At 36.5% G+C, this 21,222-nt stretch overlaps 1 protein-coding gene across 1 annotated transcript; it reads right to left on the bottom strand.

Annotated features, from left to right (window-relative positions):
• Window positions 1-18,542: 18,542 nt before the first annotated feature.
• LOC123312179 (transcription factor MafB-like) lies at window positions 18,543-19,924 on the bottom strand. Its single transcript, XM_044896442.1, has one exon. It carries the CDS (start codon window positions 19,829-19,831, stop codon window positions 18,956-18,958), a length of 876 nt encoding a protein of 291 aa, XP_044752377.1. The 5' UTR covers window positions 19,832-19,924; the 3' UTR covers window positions 18,543-18,955.
• Window positions 19,925-21,222: the final 1,298 nt, after the last annotated feature.

The raw sequence follows: 21,222 nt of genomic DNA, 5'->3' as shown, positions 1-21,222 counted from the left end.
GGGTGGATGACGTGATGATTCATTGAATAATCAACAATTCTAATCTAACAAATCATTTCTGTCAATGTATTTGGCTACACATTCAGCTACTAGACAGTAGTCGATTATTTCTATCTACCTGATAATGATAGGTACAAAGAATTCTTTAGAAATCCATGCTTACGTTTTCATTTCCAATAGTCTGGAATGGATAAACTCACCCTATCCTTCAACTGTAATTCTGCAGTTTCGAATCATTCCCCAGCTTCCTACTGCACTGGATGAACGAAATGGAGGAAAATCGGAAAAGAGTCTGGACGTATCGGGACAGACATCACTTCCAGCCCAATAATAAATGTCCAAAAACGCAAATGCCCGAGTAACATTTGCCAGTAACGGTCGTCTAAGGCGAGCTTTTATTATTATGCGGAAACAGTAAAAAAACAGATGACATCCCATGGTCACTTTTATGGCCTTGCACACGCATCTAATTATGCCGCCTCCAGGGGGTGGACGGCGATATATTTTCTCGGCAAATCGTAAAACGCATCCGTAGAAATGTGTGATAGTCCGAGGGAGGATTGATGTGGTCATGGATTTCTTCGGGGGTTTCTGGTCGATAATTTTAATCCTAATAGGGACATTATCTTGTCGGTTGTTGACATGAAACTACAGTTGATGGAAGGTTTATTGTACAATTTGACACATTCAGATCATATCGGGATATTCTTTCTATACTATCTTACCCTCTAGTGATAATTGTTTCTCTTCTTAAACGATCGACGCGGATTTGGTCTTAGTTTTAAGTAAAACTCTATGAATATATTGATTATTTGTCCAAAAAAGTAGACGGACCATGTTTTGATTTACCTTAGTCTATCTAGTTCAGTCGGAAACAAGAAAAAGGTGCATGAAAGAGACGAAGCGAGGGACCTGGCTGTATTAGATCATGTAGTAATGGATCCGACCTTCGATACTAGGAAATTTTCCGATGTATACTTCATTCAAATTTATTTTAGCAGTCGGTTGGCCATGAAATATTTTTCTCAAGTTTTTGTAACTATAACGAAATAAGGTTGGCACTCATGAAATGTCGTTAATGTCATAACGCCGTTGCCACAACTAATATCCAAAGATTATAGAGTAGAAAGATAGGAAACGAAGCGACTAGAGTGATGTTAGCGCCATCTGTGTTTCAAATGTGTTTTTAAGGCCCTAAGACTGGTTAAATTATTAATTCAAGGGACATATGAAATTTTGCGAGATGTCAGAGTCAGATGGCCATTTTGATCAAACCGGTTTTGAATGTTTTGATTCTCGTATCCATAGACAACCTCGTATCGCCTTTTGTTTTTCGAGCCCGTTCTAGTTGCTGATTATTGAGATTGTTGTCTTATTTCTTGGCGAAAACCTCAGAATATCGTTCGAAAATTTTTGTATGGTGAAGAACAGTGGATCAAATAAAACGAATTTTACTAGGGAAAATGGGAATGTAAGTATTAACTGGTAACATGTGACTCGGTCTTTCATTGATTTTTATTTTCAGAGCTACGAAGTGGATAAAATTGTCAGGGCGTAAAGGCCTGCAAACACTATAGTGACTACACCATGTGCTAGTTGATTGAGAAGTTTATCCACGTGAATTGTTGTATGCAGGAAGCATCCCTCACATGAAGGGCTCATTTAGGGGAAATTATTACTTTTACACATCCATTCAAAGATTCCCAATTGCCTTCAATATATTCAGAAATGCAAAAGTTTTATGGATTTCGATTTGGAAATCGGGTGACTGTCAAATTGTTGTTTGGAAAGTCAAAGTTTTATGAAACCTTCTGTGAGTGTTCATTCGCCAATCAATTTGTATATTGTTTCATAAAGAGACCATACCATGAAGAAATCATGAAAAAGCATGAAGAAATTATACTGACGGGCTTGAATACAAGGCTTGTATACCTCTGTAAGGTTTTTTTCAATTGTGGTTCTGAAAATTTTGTAAATAATATGTAAGTAACGGAAATATGTATCCTATGACGGTAAATCGAATATTGGTTCATATTAATTTCTGATATAAATTATAAAAATTCAACTCAGTTTATTAATTTGAAACTTTTTCACAGAAAAACCACCTTTCACGTAACTATAGCAGATAACCATGCACTCTTGTATCCTAGTCAAAGCTCTATTCGTGGTCCATAATTTCAAATTTTTGTTAATTTGATTGCAAATAAAGATTTATCACATCCAACAGCGTATTTCATTGGTACCAATCGATTCCAAACAATGTTCAGATAAAAACTAACATCCTGGTCACAAAACAAAACCACCCTTTCGTTTTGTCGCTCAGGATGTTTGTTTTCTGGTCTCAACAAGGTCAATATTGAAATTGAATACAAGGAATAGAATTCGAATTTCGCGCCCCTCAATTATAAAAGAGAAAACTGTTATTAAACAGTTTTTCTGTATTGATGATACGTTTTCAGCGCCATCTCATTGTCAAATGTGTTTTCACTGGCCAAAATGTAGTCGGTTTTTAGTACTAGCGATATGAGGGCGTTTCCTATCTTTCTACTCTATAATCTTTGCTAATATCAATTTTCATTACGAAAATGCCGAAAGTGATTGAAAAAAGAAACAGGGTTTCAGGAAATGCTATTTAGAATTCTGGTGCGCTCATTCAAATAGTTATACCCTGATATTCTAAAATCCACAATACGTCAGACGGTAGCGAACATATTCAATGTGAGAGAATTTATATAATGTTTCATCTGAATCTAAATGACTTATATTCCAGCTGAATATTTCCACAATTAGAAAGATTGTGAATAAAGAGGATGACAAAGAATTTCCTTCTATTGGGAGACCCAAAAAAGTGGTGGCATTTGAGAATTTTATGTTTGAGTGAATTAATGCGAAAAGTTTTCAACAGGATTTTCGATAAATGTCATCGTAGAATAAGTTCCCGAAAATGGATTTTTCTATTTTTCATTTGACTTGTCCTATACAATGTAAATGTCTTAAGGTACCAATAAATACCTAATTATTATTATTATATCAATGAATTAAGATGAACAGTCACAAATTCGCGCCAGTTGTTCTGCTAATTGTTTATTCATGTGAAATTATTGTTCAAAGGTGAAGTTCATCTTGATTGAAACTTCCTTTAATTCCTTTTACTTATATTGATGCAAGATGATTTTTGTTGAAGAATTTAACATTCTTGTAAGTATCTGTTGATTCCTTCAGGAGATACCCATTCCCAACCACTGCAACATATGCATTTCATCTTCGGGTTAATATTTTTTAAATCTACAACTGATGTAACGTATTCAAACCTTAGCCAAGGAAGATAATGAACATTAACTCTCCTCAAGCTAGTGCATATTATGATATTATACTGATCTCTTGTATTTTCCATGCAAATAAATGGATTTGGTATGCCTTCAATCAGTTTGTATAATCTTCAATTATGTTCGTCACATTTTTTCCGAAGAGATTTGACATTGTGATCAAATACGTAATAACAGAAACTTTTACTTAGAACTGGCAACATGGCGTTGATTTAAAACCCAAAAATGTTTTGACAAGCTTCATAACATCATAACCCCACATTTTCGTACTATACCGAGTGAAATGTGTCAAATTTCCATGGCCAACCGAGTGCTAAAATAAATGTGAATGGAGTATATATAGTATTTCTATTTCAAGCACAACAATCTTGAGAATCCTTAAATAACATGGATGCACAATTTCGGTGGACATCTTCTTTCTTTTAATTTATTGCGTAACTCTGGTTTACTTTTTTGGCCTCAAACTTCACACTGACATTTCTAATGAGTTATTGTTCGTTGCTATGGTAACGCAATATTTTTTTTATGCGTGAAACTGGTCTAGGCTAACTAGATATCAATACATCCTCGTATGTTGGTGAACTTATCAATGGAGTAGTCCCATTTCAGGCTGCTATTAGTAAAAATGCCATTTTCTGGCTAATCATGAACAGTAGCACATATTCCACTGAGTAATGATAATTATTGTATAGTTTTCAATCAATCTTATTTCTCCTTGATGAACCACTGATTAGAGAAGCCATAGTTTCCCACAGAACCACCTGACATTACCCTACGAAAATAAACGTGTCGTGTTAAAACCAAAGTCATACCCTCCCCCTCCTCTGAACCACCAAGACACTAAAGGCGTAAAGAACCTCACAATTAAACCTCTCCCACCGAAAATACCCCCGAAATTGTATTACGACATAATTGCTGTGTGTCATATCTCAAAGGGCACGTTCAGTGCCGCCCCTGGAAAATGCGGCAGTTAAAAATTAAATTAAAAGTATCAGTGAGAGCGTTCAATTAAGAGTTGGGCGTTCTTGGGACATCAGCAGTGGGATCAGCATCATATTCTTAATTTGGTGCGAGAGGAAGTCGAAGGCGGAAATTTGCACAGTTTTGTCGCTCGACGTGATTCTGTCCCCTGCTTTTCCTGCCCTTCCCGGCCCTCTATGATAGACTACCGCGTTTAGGGGACCGGAAAACTATATCACATAAAGCGATTGCGAATACTTTATAAGTGAAGCCGACCATCTCTTATAAATGGATTTTATCAATTTTAAACGATGTACTACGAGATTTATAGGTAAGGGAGGTTTTCCGGCGAAAAGGGTGCATGCCACTGATATATTTTCCCTCCGACGCTTTTTTTGCCTCGCAGTGGAACGGACGGAGGTAGATGAAAATCAGATTAAAATCATCGAGGTCTGGTTTGAGCAACAAAAAACGTGTTGATTTCACACAAGGGGTGATTATTTTCGATGCCCTTTACTTCGGATTAAAATGGACGTTTTTGGGAAACCTAACAATTGTTTCGAAATTCATTCTCAAGTAGCAAGCTGTAGACGTAAAATTTTGAAAATTTCAGCATGAGTTCACTAGACTGCATAGTCCTATTCTCTATTATCGAAATACGCAAAAAAATTAACGCACATTCTGAAAATCTCAATTTTAATGAAAGTTAACTCTACATTGACTTCATAACATATTTTTTATGTTCTCTCGGGAAGGTTTTGAACGAAACAAGACACCTTAAATGGAAGAAAAAGTCAGGATTTCACCGAATCTTATGTGAAAGAAGAGAAATGAACAATTTTCAAAATACTGAAATGCTGATAAGTGATTTAATACCTACTTGGTATTTCCACCCCTTGCGTTAATTACAGCTCGACAACGACGGTTCATACTCAAAATGAGTGATCTTAAAATGTTCTGATCTAATCCTTCCCAGATTTCTCCGAGTTGGATTCCTAAGTCATTAAGAGTAGCTGGATGATTTTCTGAACTTCTCAGCCTTCTATTAAGGTTGTCCCAAACCTGCTCAATCGGATTGAGATCTGGACTTCTCGCTGGCCATTCCATTCTCGAGACTTCTACCTCTTCAAAGTACTCCTGAACGATGCGCGCACGATGGGGTCTGGCATTATCGTCCATAAGAATGAAATTTTCACCAATGTATGGGGCAAATGGCACTACATGCTCTTCAAGAATGTTCCTTATATACTTATCAGCATTCATAGCTCCATTATCAACGACCACTAGGTCTGTGCGAGCAGTCAAAGATATTCCACCCCATACCATAATCGATCCTTCCCCGAAACCAGTAGTATTCAGGAAATTGCACTGCGCATATCTTTCATTTGGACGTCTGCATACAAGGGAACGTCGATCACAATGGTAGAGGCAGAATCTAGACTCATCTGTGAAAAGAACTCTTTCCCAAACGGCCTCTTCCCAATGGATATGCTCTCTCGCAAAATCCAAACGCGCCCTTCGATGGGCTGGGGTAGGAGCTGGGCCTCTTGCCGCGACACGACACCTTAAATCATATTCTCTGAGGCGATTTCTTATATTCTGAGTGCTAATCTTCACCTCATGAGTTTGCTCAAGCTGAATTTGAAGGAGGCGAGCGGTTGCAAAGCGTTGTCCCAACGAAGAAACTCTCAAGTAACGTTCTTGAATGGCAGTTGTTACCCTGGTCTACCCTGTCCTGGTCTTCGGACATTCGTACCTGTCTCCCTGAACCGCTGCAACATTCTGGACACACTTGTATGGGAAACTCCAAACCTTTCTGCAATTCTTGTGTATGTCCACCCTTCTTCTCGCAAAACTACCTCTTGGGCACATTCCTCTTGGGTCATGTTGCGTGTTTCGCGTTGCATAGCGATCGAGTGTAGAAAATCAAACGAAAGAAAAACTATTGATCACTAGAATTGATCGAGAACAACTGATTTTAGAATGGAGCCAATACATTCAAAATCTGATAATATCATCTTTTTTTATTCCAGCTGGGAAAAAACATCTGTATTGAAGAAAACCATTGAAAGTGGATAGCATATGCATGCATAATTCTGATAAAAATAATTATCATTGAGAACACCTTCAGTTTTAGAATAAATTTGAGATTTCCATAATGTGCGTTAATTTTTTTGCGCAGTGTATTTACGCATGAATGGTTAGAAAGATGCATTAACACCAACTTGATACCTTCTTTCAGAATGGACTGAGAATAATACCCTGACGCTGTAGTAATTAGTGAAGTAACTTCTGGATATATGTCAACAAAGACAGGGAGGGTAGTGACAAGACGAGAATTGGGTTCGTTAAATCACAGAGGGGTGAATCCTGAAATTTATTATGTTGTTGTTACGGGTACCAAATTAATTGGCGGCGTTTCTGAAAATTATAATGGAAAATTGGTGAGATGTATTCTACATTTAGTCTGAATTTTTAGCCAGAAATTGAAGAAAATGAGATTTACGTACAATATAGATAAGGAGAATTTGTGAAGCACATATACAGGATGGGCTTTTGAAAACCAAACAAATGAGATATCAGACATCTAGAAACATTTCACTAGTTCCGTGATTTTTTCCAAAATTTGGTGGAAACATGCCAAGCAGTTATTGGAGCAGTTTTTCGTGAAATTTTATACTTTTTCAAATACATATTATATTTTTCTTATTGCGAATACATCATTTGTTTGAAATATTATTATTTTATCCTGAAAAACTCTTGATATTCCTAAAGGAAATCATACTTAACTTAATATGCGGATTTCAGGGAATCCAAAAAAATTCGAAGATAGACTCCGCTATACAAAGTGTCAGTAAACAAATGCTGAGGACTTGGGGAGATGATTCCTCGATGAAAATAAGCAGGGGTAGTTCCTATAAATTTTTTTCGAAATCGATCTCCCTTCCAAGATACAGCCTTTGGAAGGCGATGACGAGTTGACAGTTTTTAATTTTTTTTTACGGGTTTGATTTCATAACATTATTATTAGGGGTTGAAAATAATAACCCCTTATGATTTCCCTTCAAAAATTGTTTTTATGATATAGATTTTCGATTCTCTTATGGTTTCCCATTCAATTCTGGAGAAAAAAAGTATCTCGCAAAATTTCGAAACAGTCGATGCTTTTCTCGGAATAAATAAAAACTTACAAGCAGTTCTGATCACTGTTCATTCCATTTCATCGTATAAGTGTTAAATAGAATGACTACCTGCCGCTAAAATACATTCATCAACACTCTGCCTCATAGACCTTCGTAGTCTTCGTACACTGCTTGTAAGTTGTTTTTATTTATTCCGTGAAAAGTATCGACTGTATCGAAATTCTGCAAGAGATTTTTTTTCTCCAGAATTGAATGGGAAACCATTAGAAATTATATTTTTCGAAATTCTATTCCACGAAAACCATTTTTCAAAGAAAATCATAAGGGATTGTTATTTTCAACCCTTAATATTAAAGTTATGAAATCTAAAAAATTATGTGAGTAACATCTACTTAGTGCTTCATATAATGTTTAGTTTTATGATTCAGCATTTTTTATAACCTGTAAAAAAAATTAAAAACTGTCAACTCGTCATCGCCTTCCAAAGGCTGTATCTTGGAAGGGAGGTCGATTTCGAAAAAAATTTATAGGATCTATCCCTGCTTATTTCCATCGAGGAATCATCCCCATAAGTCCTTCGCATTTGTTTACAGACCCTCAGTATCAATAGAGAATGATAAATATCTTCTATCTTTTAGGTCTTACCAAATCTCACTTATGAATGAAAAAGTATACCATTTCGGATATAATTTCCTGGACAAAGACGATGCGAAAGATATATAGATGAAATTCAATACCGAGTGCCCTCTTTCTCGCCGTTGAACAACAAGATGTTTACAAAGAAAATATAAAATAAAATAAATATGGGAAACAATATTTGGTCAATAACCCGATCGAAGTTGAAATGTTACCCAAACATACGTTAGCAAATTTTGCTTCACCTGACATGATTTCAATGCCCGTTAGTATCTCGAATAACAGAGGCTGTTCACCTGTTGAAGATCGTTGCAAAATCGATTTATTTACCATTTCGAGTTATTGTGAAAATTATGTTTGGGAAAGGAAGGAAAATAAAAACTTCTTATTGGATCCGTCGATGGTATAGGTTAATACGAATATTGTAAATAGTATTTAGGTGAGACTGAATGAAAATTTATATAATTTTTCATATTGAATTCATTGATTACAATAGATTATTCAGTCACCCTGCGAAAGTTTTAGGCATGCACTTAAACAACAAATCCGTTCATACTCCATCATTTTATTCGATGAAAACTGGACGACAAATTCATGAAATTTGGTTGAAATATTAATCGCTCATCTGACAAAGACATTTGCTGGTGGTGGCTTCTATTTCAGTCATTTCCAGATGGAAAACATCACAAAATAACATTTTCCTTTTTTTTGAAGATGAAATCTTCGATATTTTGGTACTATTTTGTGGAAAAATAAAATGAGATGTAGTAGTTGACTTCTTTTTCAAATAGCAATCCCAACAGTTTGTCTCAAAAATGAATAAACCTTTTGTTAGAGTTTTTTATCCAACTTTTTATTATGGAAATGAAATGCTTAACTTATTGAATTAAAATTTCACTTTTTTATGTATGTACATGACATAGAATTTCGCCTTTTTTTGACATAGAGTAAACATTTTATGAGCTGCTTGTAAAACTTCGTTCAAGTTCTATGATTTTTGAAACCTTTAAACGAAACTTTCGAGAATCAGATTCAGCGCTTCGTTTTTCATCTGTAGAATGAATTTTTGTAGGGCGTTATGGATTCCTCGACCTTTCCTTGACAATAAATCATTTCAGATACCTCGTAATCAATTCGCTTTCGTCCCATACTCTGTCACCTTATCAGCAAACAATTACTCCTATCAATCCCCGTTCCTAATCAAAACAACAAAGTAATAATCGAAAGAATGAAGATCCTGTTCGACTTACAATCAAAGTAATATAATATATGAGCTATGCAGACCATTGTACGTTATCGGATCATACCCAGAACACAGAGTAACGCGACACCAAAGTGTCCAATCAGCAAGGTTTCCATTCTTCAATGAGGTTGATTCCTCCTTGGGTCCTGAAGAAACTCAACACGCAGGAAACAGGTCAGCAAAATTCTCTATCTAGCTTGTCGGAATAACAAACAACACGTTTGTCGCACTGAAAATGACTTTGTTGGTCGTAGATCTCCTTTGGCGGTCGGGTCTCGATCTTTGGAGTAGGTATTTTTGTTTTTGTTATGGGGTATGTCGTGGGAAAGCATCCCATTCAAATAAGGTCCGTCCAAGGGCTGCAATGAGTTCACTTGATTACAATCATTAGAAAAAAAATCCCCAATCTAACCACTCTCGTGAGTAGCATAAAATGAAGTGATCTTTCAGAAATGGTACACATTTTAGTTTTATCAATAGTGTACCTAAAAGTGGATTTATATATCGTACAGTGTTACTATAAACAAATACCTAAGAAAGGGATAAATCTGATGGGTAGATTGCAAACACTTCCACGCTATCTGTCGATTAGGTTGGTCCCTTTCTTGAGTATTTGTTCTTAGTAGCTCTGCATAAACTCACCATAAGTGAACATTTGGAAACGGGATTTGATGGGAAAAAGCCTCTAACAAAGGCTGTCCAGTGTCCTTCGAGAAGATTTTCTAGTTTCTACTTTTTCCAGAAGTGGCACAGCTCATTATAAAAACTTGAAATTACTATATCTTTTTTAAGAGCCGAGTCGAAACAGATGGTGAAAGAAAAAGGTGTTTCATTAGCCTCAAAAATCTGCTGACGAATCCAAGATTCAATCTGTATAACATCAAATTTCACCAATCCTTCTAATAAAGGAAATAATGGGTGTTGGCTGTTTTCACCCTGTATAAATCAATGATGAAGTATTTGGTGGACATAGAGTGCCTCGCTGAATAATATAGTATTTTTCTATAAATTTTTGATATCTATTTTATTAAAGGAAGAAAGGAGAGAAAGGAACTAATCCATCAGCAAATATTCGGGAAATCAATTTTTTTCCTACAGCCGGTGGTTCATAACTTGGTTGGGTGACCACCCTGTTTGGGAATTTGAGCAAAAGCGAAAAAGCTGATGGCCCATTTAAATCTCGTTGTTTGAATAATCTGCTTATACAATCAATTCGCACCGTCTGAATTTGTTATACTATTATTCCTCTTACAAGTCGACCGCACATCTATTAATTTTTCTGTGCTCGTAAATAAAAGTAATAACTACTTATCGACACAGTCATTCGAAAGCAAAAAACACATATAACCAGCCGTGAAACCAAACACCGATTTGAATAACTCAAGTCTCTTAACGTAAACAAATCGGTCGGCAAATGCCTGTAAAAGGCCTATAATATCGATGGCTGATAGACAAAATAAAACCACGTATGTGGTGTGTTCCAACTCTGCCCCCATTCTATTCATCATTCAAATAAATCGATGTGGTTTTTGAGATGAAGAAAATTAGAATACAGTGAAGTGCTTACCACCACGCTTTTATGGAATCGCCTTGTATTTTGCAAAATGAAAATTTAATGAAAGAATTGAACAATGTCATTTTTACGAGTAAAAATTATTTAGTTTTCATAAGATATCAACGTTTTATTGACTTTATATAGCACATGTACGACAATAAGCTAATCTGACAGAAGAAAATATTAAGACAATTAGGTATGAAATAAGAGAAAATTTATGAAAATTAACAGAAGAATCACATTAAAAATCGATTAGCTTGATTGGAATACGGGAAAAACTATTCACTATTGAAACGTGAAACTTTGGGTTCATCTGAACAATAAAAAATTTGATTTTATTTCTACTTATAAAGTTGAAATTTGCTGGGTTTGATAGAGAATTAAAAATTGGTTTACGATACGCCACTGCTCGAAAACTAACGTCTTGTTCATTTTTTTTATTCTTACAGTTGAATTTATTAATTGGGTGTTAAAAAAAAACCTCGAATTGAGGTAGAATAAATCAGTACAATATTATACATAGGCCCGTGCCAGCTGAACGAAATGGGGCTTTTGTATATAATTTCGATATTTTAATGAATGGTGACATAATGAGCGGTGATTACTGACAGATATATTGATTGGACCGAAGCAAGAGTTCTTTATTCACTGACTCTCATCTAATTCTGAAATATTGGAAATTCTGTTTTGAGTAATAAAGACTGCCATGTTTCGCTATTATTGCTTGAGCATCCTCAAGTGTCTGCAATCTCTTTGCAAAACTTTTGAAGGAGTTTAACCTTTAATTTTAGTCAAGGAGTCAGTAAATTCCGAATATTCTACGCTGAAATGCCATTCTCCCAGATTTTTGTGAACGGCTCGCAATAGATCTACATGATCTAACCTTCCATTTGAATGAAAATAAACTAACAGTATTTCCGAAAATAAGTTCGTAAAACGCCACTCGAAATTGCCGATAAAGCATAACATCGATAAGGTCGATGATCCATGTCCAGGTACTCCTATAAAAAGTGCCATGTTAGTCTTTATTGCAGAAAATGAATGAAAATACCAGACAATTCTTTCAGATTACATCACAACTAATAAGATATGTGTATGTACCTATACATACAAATATCATATTCCATAAACTTTTGGTATCTTATTGCATATTCGAATATTTGCTTTGTACTTTAGTGCACTACATGAACCTAAAGAAAAGATGCTGTAATTACTGTTTAAGATCTAGGGACATAGGTATTCCAAACTTAAGGATTGTTTCCTTTCGATGAATTCAGAAAGGCACAAAATCATTCCAGTTTATAGATCTCGGTGGAAGACTAAATATTTTCTAAATATTTCCACTATGTTTTGAAAGCAAATACGAGCATCTCACCAACAGGAGGTTCAAGCAGATTAGGAACGTGGGAAAAATTACTGTGGTCCATTGCAAACGTGATTTGAAAGAAAATAATCTACCGCGTTTTTCCCACAGCATCTACTTCAATAGTACGAGTAGAAAGTCTAAATCAATTCCTTATCAAGTCGGTCCTTTTTCGAATAAGTTTGTTTATCAATAATATCGTATGAACGAAGATAATGTGGATATGTGGACATGAACATGAAAGGATAAGTTGTCTCAGGCTTACTTCTGAGGAACTTCCGACAAATGGACATTTTGCGAGCTGAAAATTGCCCTTACATTATTTCCTTAGCAGCTTCTCAATTTTTTGTTCTCCAAAATTGTGGATCATTATTTTTCTCATAGTGTTTCTGATTGAAATTTGAAATCTCTGGATTATATTTTGTCTGGTAGGTTTGGCACAGCCCCAGAGTTGTTTGCCGTATGCTGGTTCCTGTTTTCTGTTGCCAGTTCAGATTTTTTCACCATTAGCTAATAAATTTGTCATTCAGCTGTTTTCTTTTTGCCTGTATGTGTTTCTCTCGAGTGAGTCTTCTATTCAGATGTAGTTCCAAGTGTTTGAGAGTTTTCATCACTGATGGTATGGCTTTTTGGGCAATAGAGACTGGAGGGCAATTGTTCAGGCGGAATATAAATATTGCTTGAGTCGATTTATTATTATTATTATCATTCTTCAATTTTTATACCAGTCGTTTAGTGAATTCAGGTGATTTTGCATGTTTAATCCATAGAGAGGATAGCAACGTCATCAGCAAAGGCAGCTTTTGTTATCTCAAAGGTTGCTGGTAAGTCTCTTGTGTACAAAAGTTGGTCACAAAACATTGTAGCCCCAGTGCCATACTTTATCGAAGGCCCAGGTTATCTGTAGACAACAGTATTGTTTTCTTTCCATGGTGTTGGCTATGTTGTTAGGTAGTGTTGACATATTTTTTCTGAATCCTATAGGCAAGAATGTTATTTCCTTTAAAGTACCTACGTTGAAAGAATGTTGCCCATTTCACGACTATAAAAGTTGATATTCTTCTATTTTCCGAAGAAAATCATCAAAATGTGTATATTTTTAGGAATCTTTCTACAGAAAGACTATCTATAGAAAGACATATATGTTCATATTAATGGATTTTACAGGGTTGAGATAAGACATACAGAACCAAATAAATATCTTTCAATGAAAAAAAAACAATCGCCAGCAAGTGTCAATCACTTATCCGTGGAGGGAAGACAAAGAATTTCCTTCTATTGGGAGACCCAAAAAAGTGGTGGCATTTGATAATTTTATGTTTGAGTGAAAAAATGCGAAAAGTTTACTACAGGATTTTCGATTAATGTCATCGTAGAATAAGTACCCGAAAATTGATTTTTCTATTTTTCATTTGACTTGTCCTATACATTCTGAATGTCTTAAGGTACCAAAAAATACCTTATTATTATTATTATTATATGTATTAAGATGAACAGCCACGAATACGAGCCAGTTGTCCTGTTAATTGTTTATTCATGAGAAATTTTTGTTCAAAGGTCAAGTTCATCTTGACTCGAAACTTCCTTCAATTCCTCTTACTTATAGTGATGCAAGATGATTTTTGTTGAAGAATTTAACATTCTTGTAATTATCTGTTAGTTCCTTCAGGAGATACCCATTCCCAACCACACTCCATCATATGTATTTCATCTTCGGATTAATATTTTTGAAATCTACAACTGATGTAACGTATTCAAACTTTAGCCAAAGAAGATAACGAACATTAACTCTCCTCAAGCTAGTGCATATTACGATAGTATACTGATCTCTTGTATTTCCCATACAAATAACTGGATTTGGTATGCCTTCAATCGGTTTGTATAAACTTCAATTATGTTCGTCACATATTTTCCGAAGAGATTCGACATTGTAATAAAACACGTAATAACAGAAACTTTTACGTAGAACGGGCAACATAGCGTTGATTTAAAACCCAAAAATGTTTTGACAAGCTTCATAACCCCACATTTTCGTACTATACAGAGTGAAATGTGTCAAATTTCCATGACCAACCGAGTGCTAAAATAAAAGTGAGTGGAGTATAGTTTTCTTGATTTTCTCAGCTTCCTTGCCAACTTTTTCGAAGTTTTCTTTCTTAAAGACCTTCTAGAAAGCATGGGGAAGGTTTCAAAGTAAAAATGAATAAAATCGGTTCAGCCGTTTCTACGTAATGCGATGACAACGAAAAACTGGGCTCTATTTCTATTTATAAAGATGGATACCCTGTAAATTTTTGCAGATTTTAAGACACCTTGTTATTCCGAATCGGTAAAAACTAAGTTTAGTCGAAATGGTTTGAAAAAACGAGAAATAAATCACTTTATCAGAAAAACATTAATGCATCGATGTTAACCGACAACCTAGAAATTGTTGTTTCTAAAATATCGAAGTATCGAAGTAGAAGTCCGCCAAATTCGCTATCCTTTACCACTCGAAACCTCAACTTTTACTTCCCCGATACAGATCATCGATCCCCGAAAAAAATGCCCCAAATATTCCCGCAGAAACCGAAAGCGGGACATGGAATTTTCGCTGACAGGACGACATTCAAGTTCGTCGCTCAGGAGGCCCGGGATCGATTCTCCGGTCCCGACAAACAAATCCGCAACCCAAATAGACGGAATTTAACCGGAAAAACTGGTCCGTGAAAAGACGACCACCGTTCGTCGAAAAAAATCACCACAGGTGCGACGGCGGTCGTCCGATTAACGCACAGGTGCACGGACGACGCCGTGCGCCGGCTCCGTCGCGACGCTCCAATGGAACCGCGACGCCGGTTTATTGGTCAACGCCACCTATGACCCTACCCCTTTCCGACGGCGGTGTGACGTCATTCTCATTAGGTATGTCGGCTGCAACACCCACCTTCGATTGTTTCGAGGGCACTCTAGATGTGGACGAATCGATTTTCCGCAGACGAACAGGTGAATTTGCCTGCATTGTGGCGGAATTTTGGGCTCGGAAAATTCCGCGAATTTGGCTGATTTATTTCCAGCAACAACAAGTAGTTTTAGTGTCTCATAGTTGGCACAGTTAAGACAATCAAGATTAATCAAAACTCTGCCTATTTTTTTTAAATCTACGATGTTTCCTGGCCATCTAGATGATACCTAAGTCTAAAGGGCTCTTTAACGAAGAGGCTAATCCCTTTTGTGACAAATACAAATACAGATCAACAAGTCAGAAGGTTACAAAAGGTCCTTTCGTTTACATAAAAAGTGTAGCACTTTTCTACACTCAATTTCAGTATTCGTTTGCTGATTCAATTTACACCAGTCACCAGTGTAGAGAAGGTGCAGTTTATCTACATCTCCTTTTGACTATGTGTAGATAAACTACACTTCCTTTACACTCTGGTGTAAATCAAATCCAGTGTAGAAAAATGCTACACTTTTTATGCAAACGAAAGGACCTAATGCTTATTTCTAGCTCGCCAAAACAGAAGTAACATCTTTTCTTATAGGGAACGTGGTACATGGCAGTTTGTATGATCTTTAATAATATTGGACAAAACGCCTACATCAGCACAATCTTTCCGAGCCTTAAGAGATTGCGAACGAAGCTTAGAACGCATCAAATTGGCAGGGAAACCTTCATACCTTCATCTAAACCTGTGGAAGATATATAAAAGAAAGTGGTTCTCCACTGATTCCAATCTTTTGCAATTCTCAAATATTTAAGGTGGACAAGAAACTGAGTCAAACTCTAGTGCAGGTCTAACAAGTGTGGTGAAAAGATACTGCAGTGTTGAAACATACGAAAAATCAGATGAGTTCCTGAATATGAGTCCCAGAACTCTGAAAGCCCTAACAGTGACCATGTCTAAGTGTTGTTTAAAGCTCAGATGGTTGTCATAAATGACGTCAAGGTCTTTGATCAACAAAATATGGTCTAGGAAAAATATTATCGAGTAGAAAAATCGAATCAAACATAACATGATTTCTAAACATCATCATATGCTTTACATTTTGATATTTTCAGAGTTTATTCACCCTGCACCAATTTTGAAGGCGGTTTGGGTAAGATAGGTACTGGGTTATGCCTTTGAAGCATCAGATGGAATGGAAGATTTTCAACGCATCAGAAAAGACGAGAAAATAGCAAAATTTGAAGCAATATACTTGTTAGTTATTTTTGCCCCTCGTGTCAGCATTCTCTGCAGTCATGGATGTGCCAAATACCATCCCAGCCATTGGCTAGAGGCAAGAAGGTGGCCCCCCAAAGACTATGCATTAAGCCTGCTCTTTTTTATACTCTCTTTTTTTTGCCATGCACCGTTTTCGAGAAAAACGCATTTGAAAGTTCTCTAAATTGTAGGTTATTACTGAATGAATTTTAGTGCGATAACAGTTCCTCCTGAGTCAAAAGAGTGATACCAATTTTAATGATTTTTGCTGCTGTATGATCTGCGAAGGGTCGTAGCTTTAAAGGGCTGTAGCTCCATCGAGGAACCTTTTTGGAACAAAAAATATTCGAACTTCTCCCATTGTTGTCGATCTTAGAAAACGGTGTTGAAATATTGACCACGAGTTCTTTTATTGTATTGAATTCCGAAAGTTCTTAGTGTATAAATTCAGGACGTGATTTACTCACGTCCTGAAATGCACCCCTGGAGAGTTAAAGCCTTTTTATGATGGCCCCCCTAAAAAACACCAATTTTGATATTATTTCATCAAAATCAGACAGACACAAATAAAATTCGGTGTACGGGGGTTTTAGACATTTCTGGTGATAAGAAAAATAAAAGTTAATTATTTCAGAACAGGGATGATTGGGTAGTATCACAAAATTACTCTCCAAATTCTTCTACCGAGTTTTTTGGGAAAATTTGCATTCCCTATCAAAAAAATAGCCTTTTTGTAGCTCTGTATTACTTACCATTCGTTTTTTTTTCGAAATAATCGAATGGTTTCCCTTCAGTTTTCAGAAGTACAGGTAATGCTCTTTATGATACAAGTTCCTTCGTTGATGCAAAATGGCGAAAGCGCTGAACATCCAAACCACTGATAATCTCACAGATTTGGATATCTATGGAATTTTCAAATTCATTCAACTCAAAGATTGAGCTTTGGTAAATTTAAATGATTATTGAAGCCTTCTCTCGATTTTGATTTTATTTATTTTATGGATAATGACATAATGATGAGGCAAAAGCAAATAATTTGTGTATTTTCCTGAATTACTTCACAACATTCAATTTCTTTCGAGAAACCTATTATATTTGATATGTTTCCATTTATTTATAGAACATTCCAAACACACATTGATCAAAAGAACTCACGATGAAACTCAAGAATTATCCTATTTGTCGCAGATTTTATAGATTTTCCGAATAATTATAATGACGTTATTTTATGTAGTTAATTTCTACGAATCTTTGACTGATATGAAAAATAATAGTTTAAAACCCTTTTCTTCTATCGTGAATGCAAATTTGCATTAACGTCAATATTCCTATAGTTTTTTGAATCTTGAAAAGTCATTCCATAATCATGAAACTCTTATCAAGCCATATTCATTTCCAACTACAAGTAACTTCGAAGCTTTTCATTGAATTCAAATATGCATTCCGAAATTACATCAATTTGAACTATTTCCTTGAATTCATCCTTATTCTTATCACAGAGTCATAAGTAAGTTTTGTAACTCAATCCAAGAATTTGAAGAAATCATTTCATTTTTTTTTTTAATAATATTATAAGGACGACAAACTCCTTCAAAATCCCATAATTGGTTTTCATATTCAAGATTTGATGAAAATATCCAAATCCGATAAAATTTCCATTATTTCTTGTCAGATTGGTCTTTGTAGAGTGCAAATGATATTGTTCTGCTGTTCTTTGTATTGGTCACTATTTTGGAGGAACTTTCTTAGGATTCACGTCAACAGTTTATATTGTTCAAAATATTTATTGATTCAAAAATAGATCCTTTAGTAAAGAGGATTTGCCTGATTTTCAGACATATATATGATCGCAATATGGAAAAAATCAATATCAATTTCTGAAAATTATTCAGAGTTAGCTAAGGAAATTATTGTAAGAAGATATTTGCATACGAAAGTGAAAGACTTCCGTGAAATATTCAAAATTGGGCAATGAGTAATCTCTAACAACATTGTAGCAAATGCATAATTAATTGAATATTGATAACGATTTTTCAACAATATTTGAGCAATTTGAAACAGTTTTATCTCTATTACCATTTTTCTTTCTATCTTAAGATAAACATTCGAAGGAATTGAAAACTGACTTATCACTGTTCTAAACCATATTTTATTAATACTATAATTTTCATTTACAGAAGTAACATATGTCATATAGTTTTCTCATTTTAAACACAACCTCATCAGGTATGGAACAGAGTGACCCGATTTTTTTTTTAGAAAAATAGAGATATAAAATTACGAATTCGACTGAAACAATGAAAAAAGATATGCAGATCCACCTTCAGTGATTCAATAACAAAAATGATAAAAAAAAATTAGCCTAACAAAAATTCAACAGTCTTATCTACAAATATATATCGAAAAAAATGCTGTAACCAGAAGGTACACCACATAAGCGTCACTTTGTACAAGTCCACAATAACTTCGAGAACACGGTTGCTCAGTGGCGGGTTAACCGTGGGGTCGATAGGCATTACAATCTTCGACCCTGAAGATGATGTCATAGGTAGAATTCGGGTGAACTCTGGCCGTCGGAATTAAGGGAGGTCATGTGGGTCCTGCCGAGGTGGATCCTCTGCTTCAGGAGATCCCTCTCCTGGATCACCCTGGCCAGTTCGGATTTGATCTTGTGCAGCTCGACCTGGAGTTCCCTGTTGACCTGTTCCAGGTGTTCCCGTTGCTCTTGGCGTTTGTGCCTGCAGTTCTGGGCGTAGCCTCTGTTTTTTAGGGTCCTCCGTTTCTGTTTCAGCTTGACGATTTGGTCTCTGGGACATCCGTGTAGCCTTTTGTTGAGTTCGCGAACCGATAGAGATACTAGCATTTCGTCGTTTATGTCATCACCACACGTGGAGTAACCGCTTCCATGGCTGGTGTTTAATCTAGGAGAAATGGCACTTGCCCCGCTGCACACTGATTGGGGTCTCTGATGATGAATGGAGTGATGATTATTGTCCAAACCTGGAGGAATGTATTCTCTGCGTTCCCAATCCGCTTCTCCCCCAACGCAGTGCATGGGGCGCAAATCCAAGGGTTGGGGGTCACGTATAGTCCACATCCAATCCTCCATGAAGGCTGGGGCTCGGCAGGGACCCGGCGGTTGGCTCGGGGGTGTCTCCGGCGGGGTACCAGGGTCGTTCATCAGCGGCATGTTGATCAGGACCGCCTGTTGGCTGTACAGCGTCTCCGGCGGCGGCGATAACGAAGAATACCTCCGGTCCTCCGAGTCGTCCTGTATCCAAGTTTCACTTTCCACCAGGTGTCTCCGATCTTCCCGTTTGACCGTGACATCTTCGAGGTGGTCGAGGACGAAATCCTGCACGTATTCCTCCGCAAGATGCTGATCGTCCTCCATCCTTCTGTCACTATGAATATGCATCCGGGCAACTTCACTTGACGCGTTTGCGGCTCAATTTACGCGCGCGTGTTATCGGCGGTGAGGACAGCGTTAGATTGAGCCCCCGGAGTCTATACTCCCGCACATTGCGGCGGCCGGGAGGGCGGCGTCATGGGGTTCCGGGAACCGCCTCCGGGACGCTCTCATAGGCGCGTCGAATTTTATTCTGGAAATTTGTTTATACCTCTACAGCCAGTCAATATAGAGAATATTCACACCATATTGTTCTTATGCACGTCCATTGTATGTCGCGTCGGCTATGATCGGAATGGCAGGAAAAAAAAAACAGAAATAACACCCCTTTTATTAACAAGTCCTCGGGTTTTATGCCGTGCCCGAAGTTTTGTGCATTCCGGTCCCGCTTTATAGGCAATAACATTTTCGAATTCGAAATCAGGAAAATCCGTATGGAGTTTGGACAAAGGTTGGATGTGAGCGTATCGGAATCCTGTATTGGTTACTGGCATATAAACCGAGTTTTTCGCCCCGAGTACGTGATTTTATTCCTTTCAATATCCTGGACGAAGATTTCTCATATTCGATCAGGAAAGGATATGACATCAGTAATCGGTTAGCGACACGTTGAAGGATTTCAAAACTATCCTCTCATACAGGGTGAAAGTTTATATCTACTTATGTAAAAGAGCCATCTGAAAAAATGAGCCGTTTGTCGAAAAAAATTATCAATTATGAAAATACATATTTTGGAATTTATTTCTCGAAACTGATTCAATCTAACATTAAAATTCTTGTTGAAAGCTTGGCAGGTTTGCTCCCTGATGACTCACATTTCATGGCGAATATTGTATTTTAACTTTGCCTAGTCGGTTCACAGCGTTTACTTCAGATTTAAAGGGACCCCACAGGAAAATGTCAAATCAGGACTGCAAGGTAGAGTGGAGAAATGATTATCACATCAGAGGTGATGGTAATCACCAGGAAGAGGTCCTGGAGATCAATTTGCCTAGAAAATTTCCAAAAACTTGTGGCAGATACTGAGATACATATTTGTGCACTTGTTATATCCTGCTAGAACCAAGTTCTTTCTTTATAACCAAGAAAATTCTGCACTTCAATTAACGAAATCTCATCTAAAATCCTCACCATTAAGCGATGAGAGCCCATTTAGGTTCTGTTTTTGGAAATGGTATACTCCCATTTTTGTTACACCTTTGGATTTGCCACTAATACTAAATTATCGATATACAGGGTGTTTCCAAATTAGACGTGAACCTTGGAGGAGGTGTTTGTATCACTCATTTTCTGACATTTGAGCCCTATTTATTGATAACCAAAAATCAACAGTTTCCGAGATATTTGAGTTCTTGTGTTTTTCAGAAACTTTCTCACCATACTTCATTTTTCGTCAATTT

This window comes from Coccinella septempunctata, chromosome 4 (assembly GCF_907165205.1).
Source record: "Coccinella septempunctata chromosome 4, icCocSept1.1, whole genome shotgun sequence".
In the NCBI taxonomy this organism is placed as follows: Eukaryota; Metazoa; Arthropoda; class Insecta; order Coleoptera; family Coccinellidae; genus Coccinella; species Coccinella septempunctata.
This window is presented reverse-complemented; position numbering and strand designations above follow the sequence as displayed.

Excerpts from the sequence above, each read along its gene's own strand:
- LOC123312179 (XM_044896442.1), bottom strand. The coding sequence starts at position 19,831 with ATGCATATTCATAGTGACAGAAGGATGGAGGACGATCAGCATCTTGCG.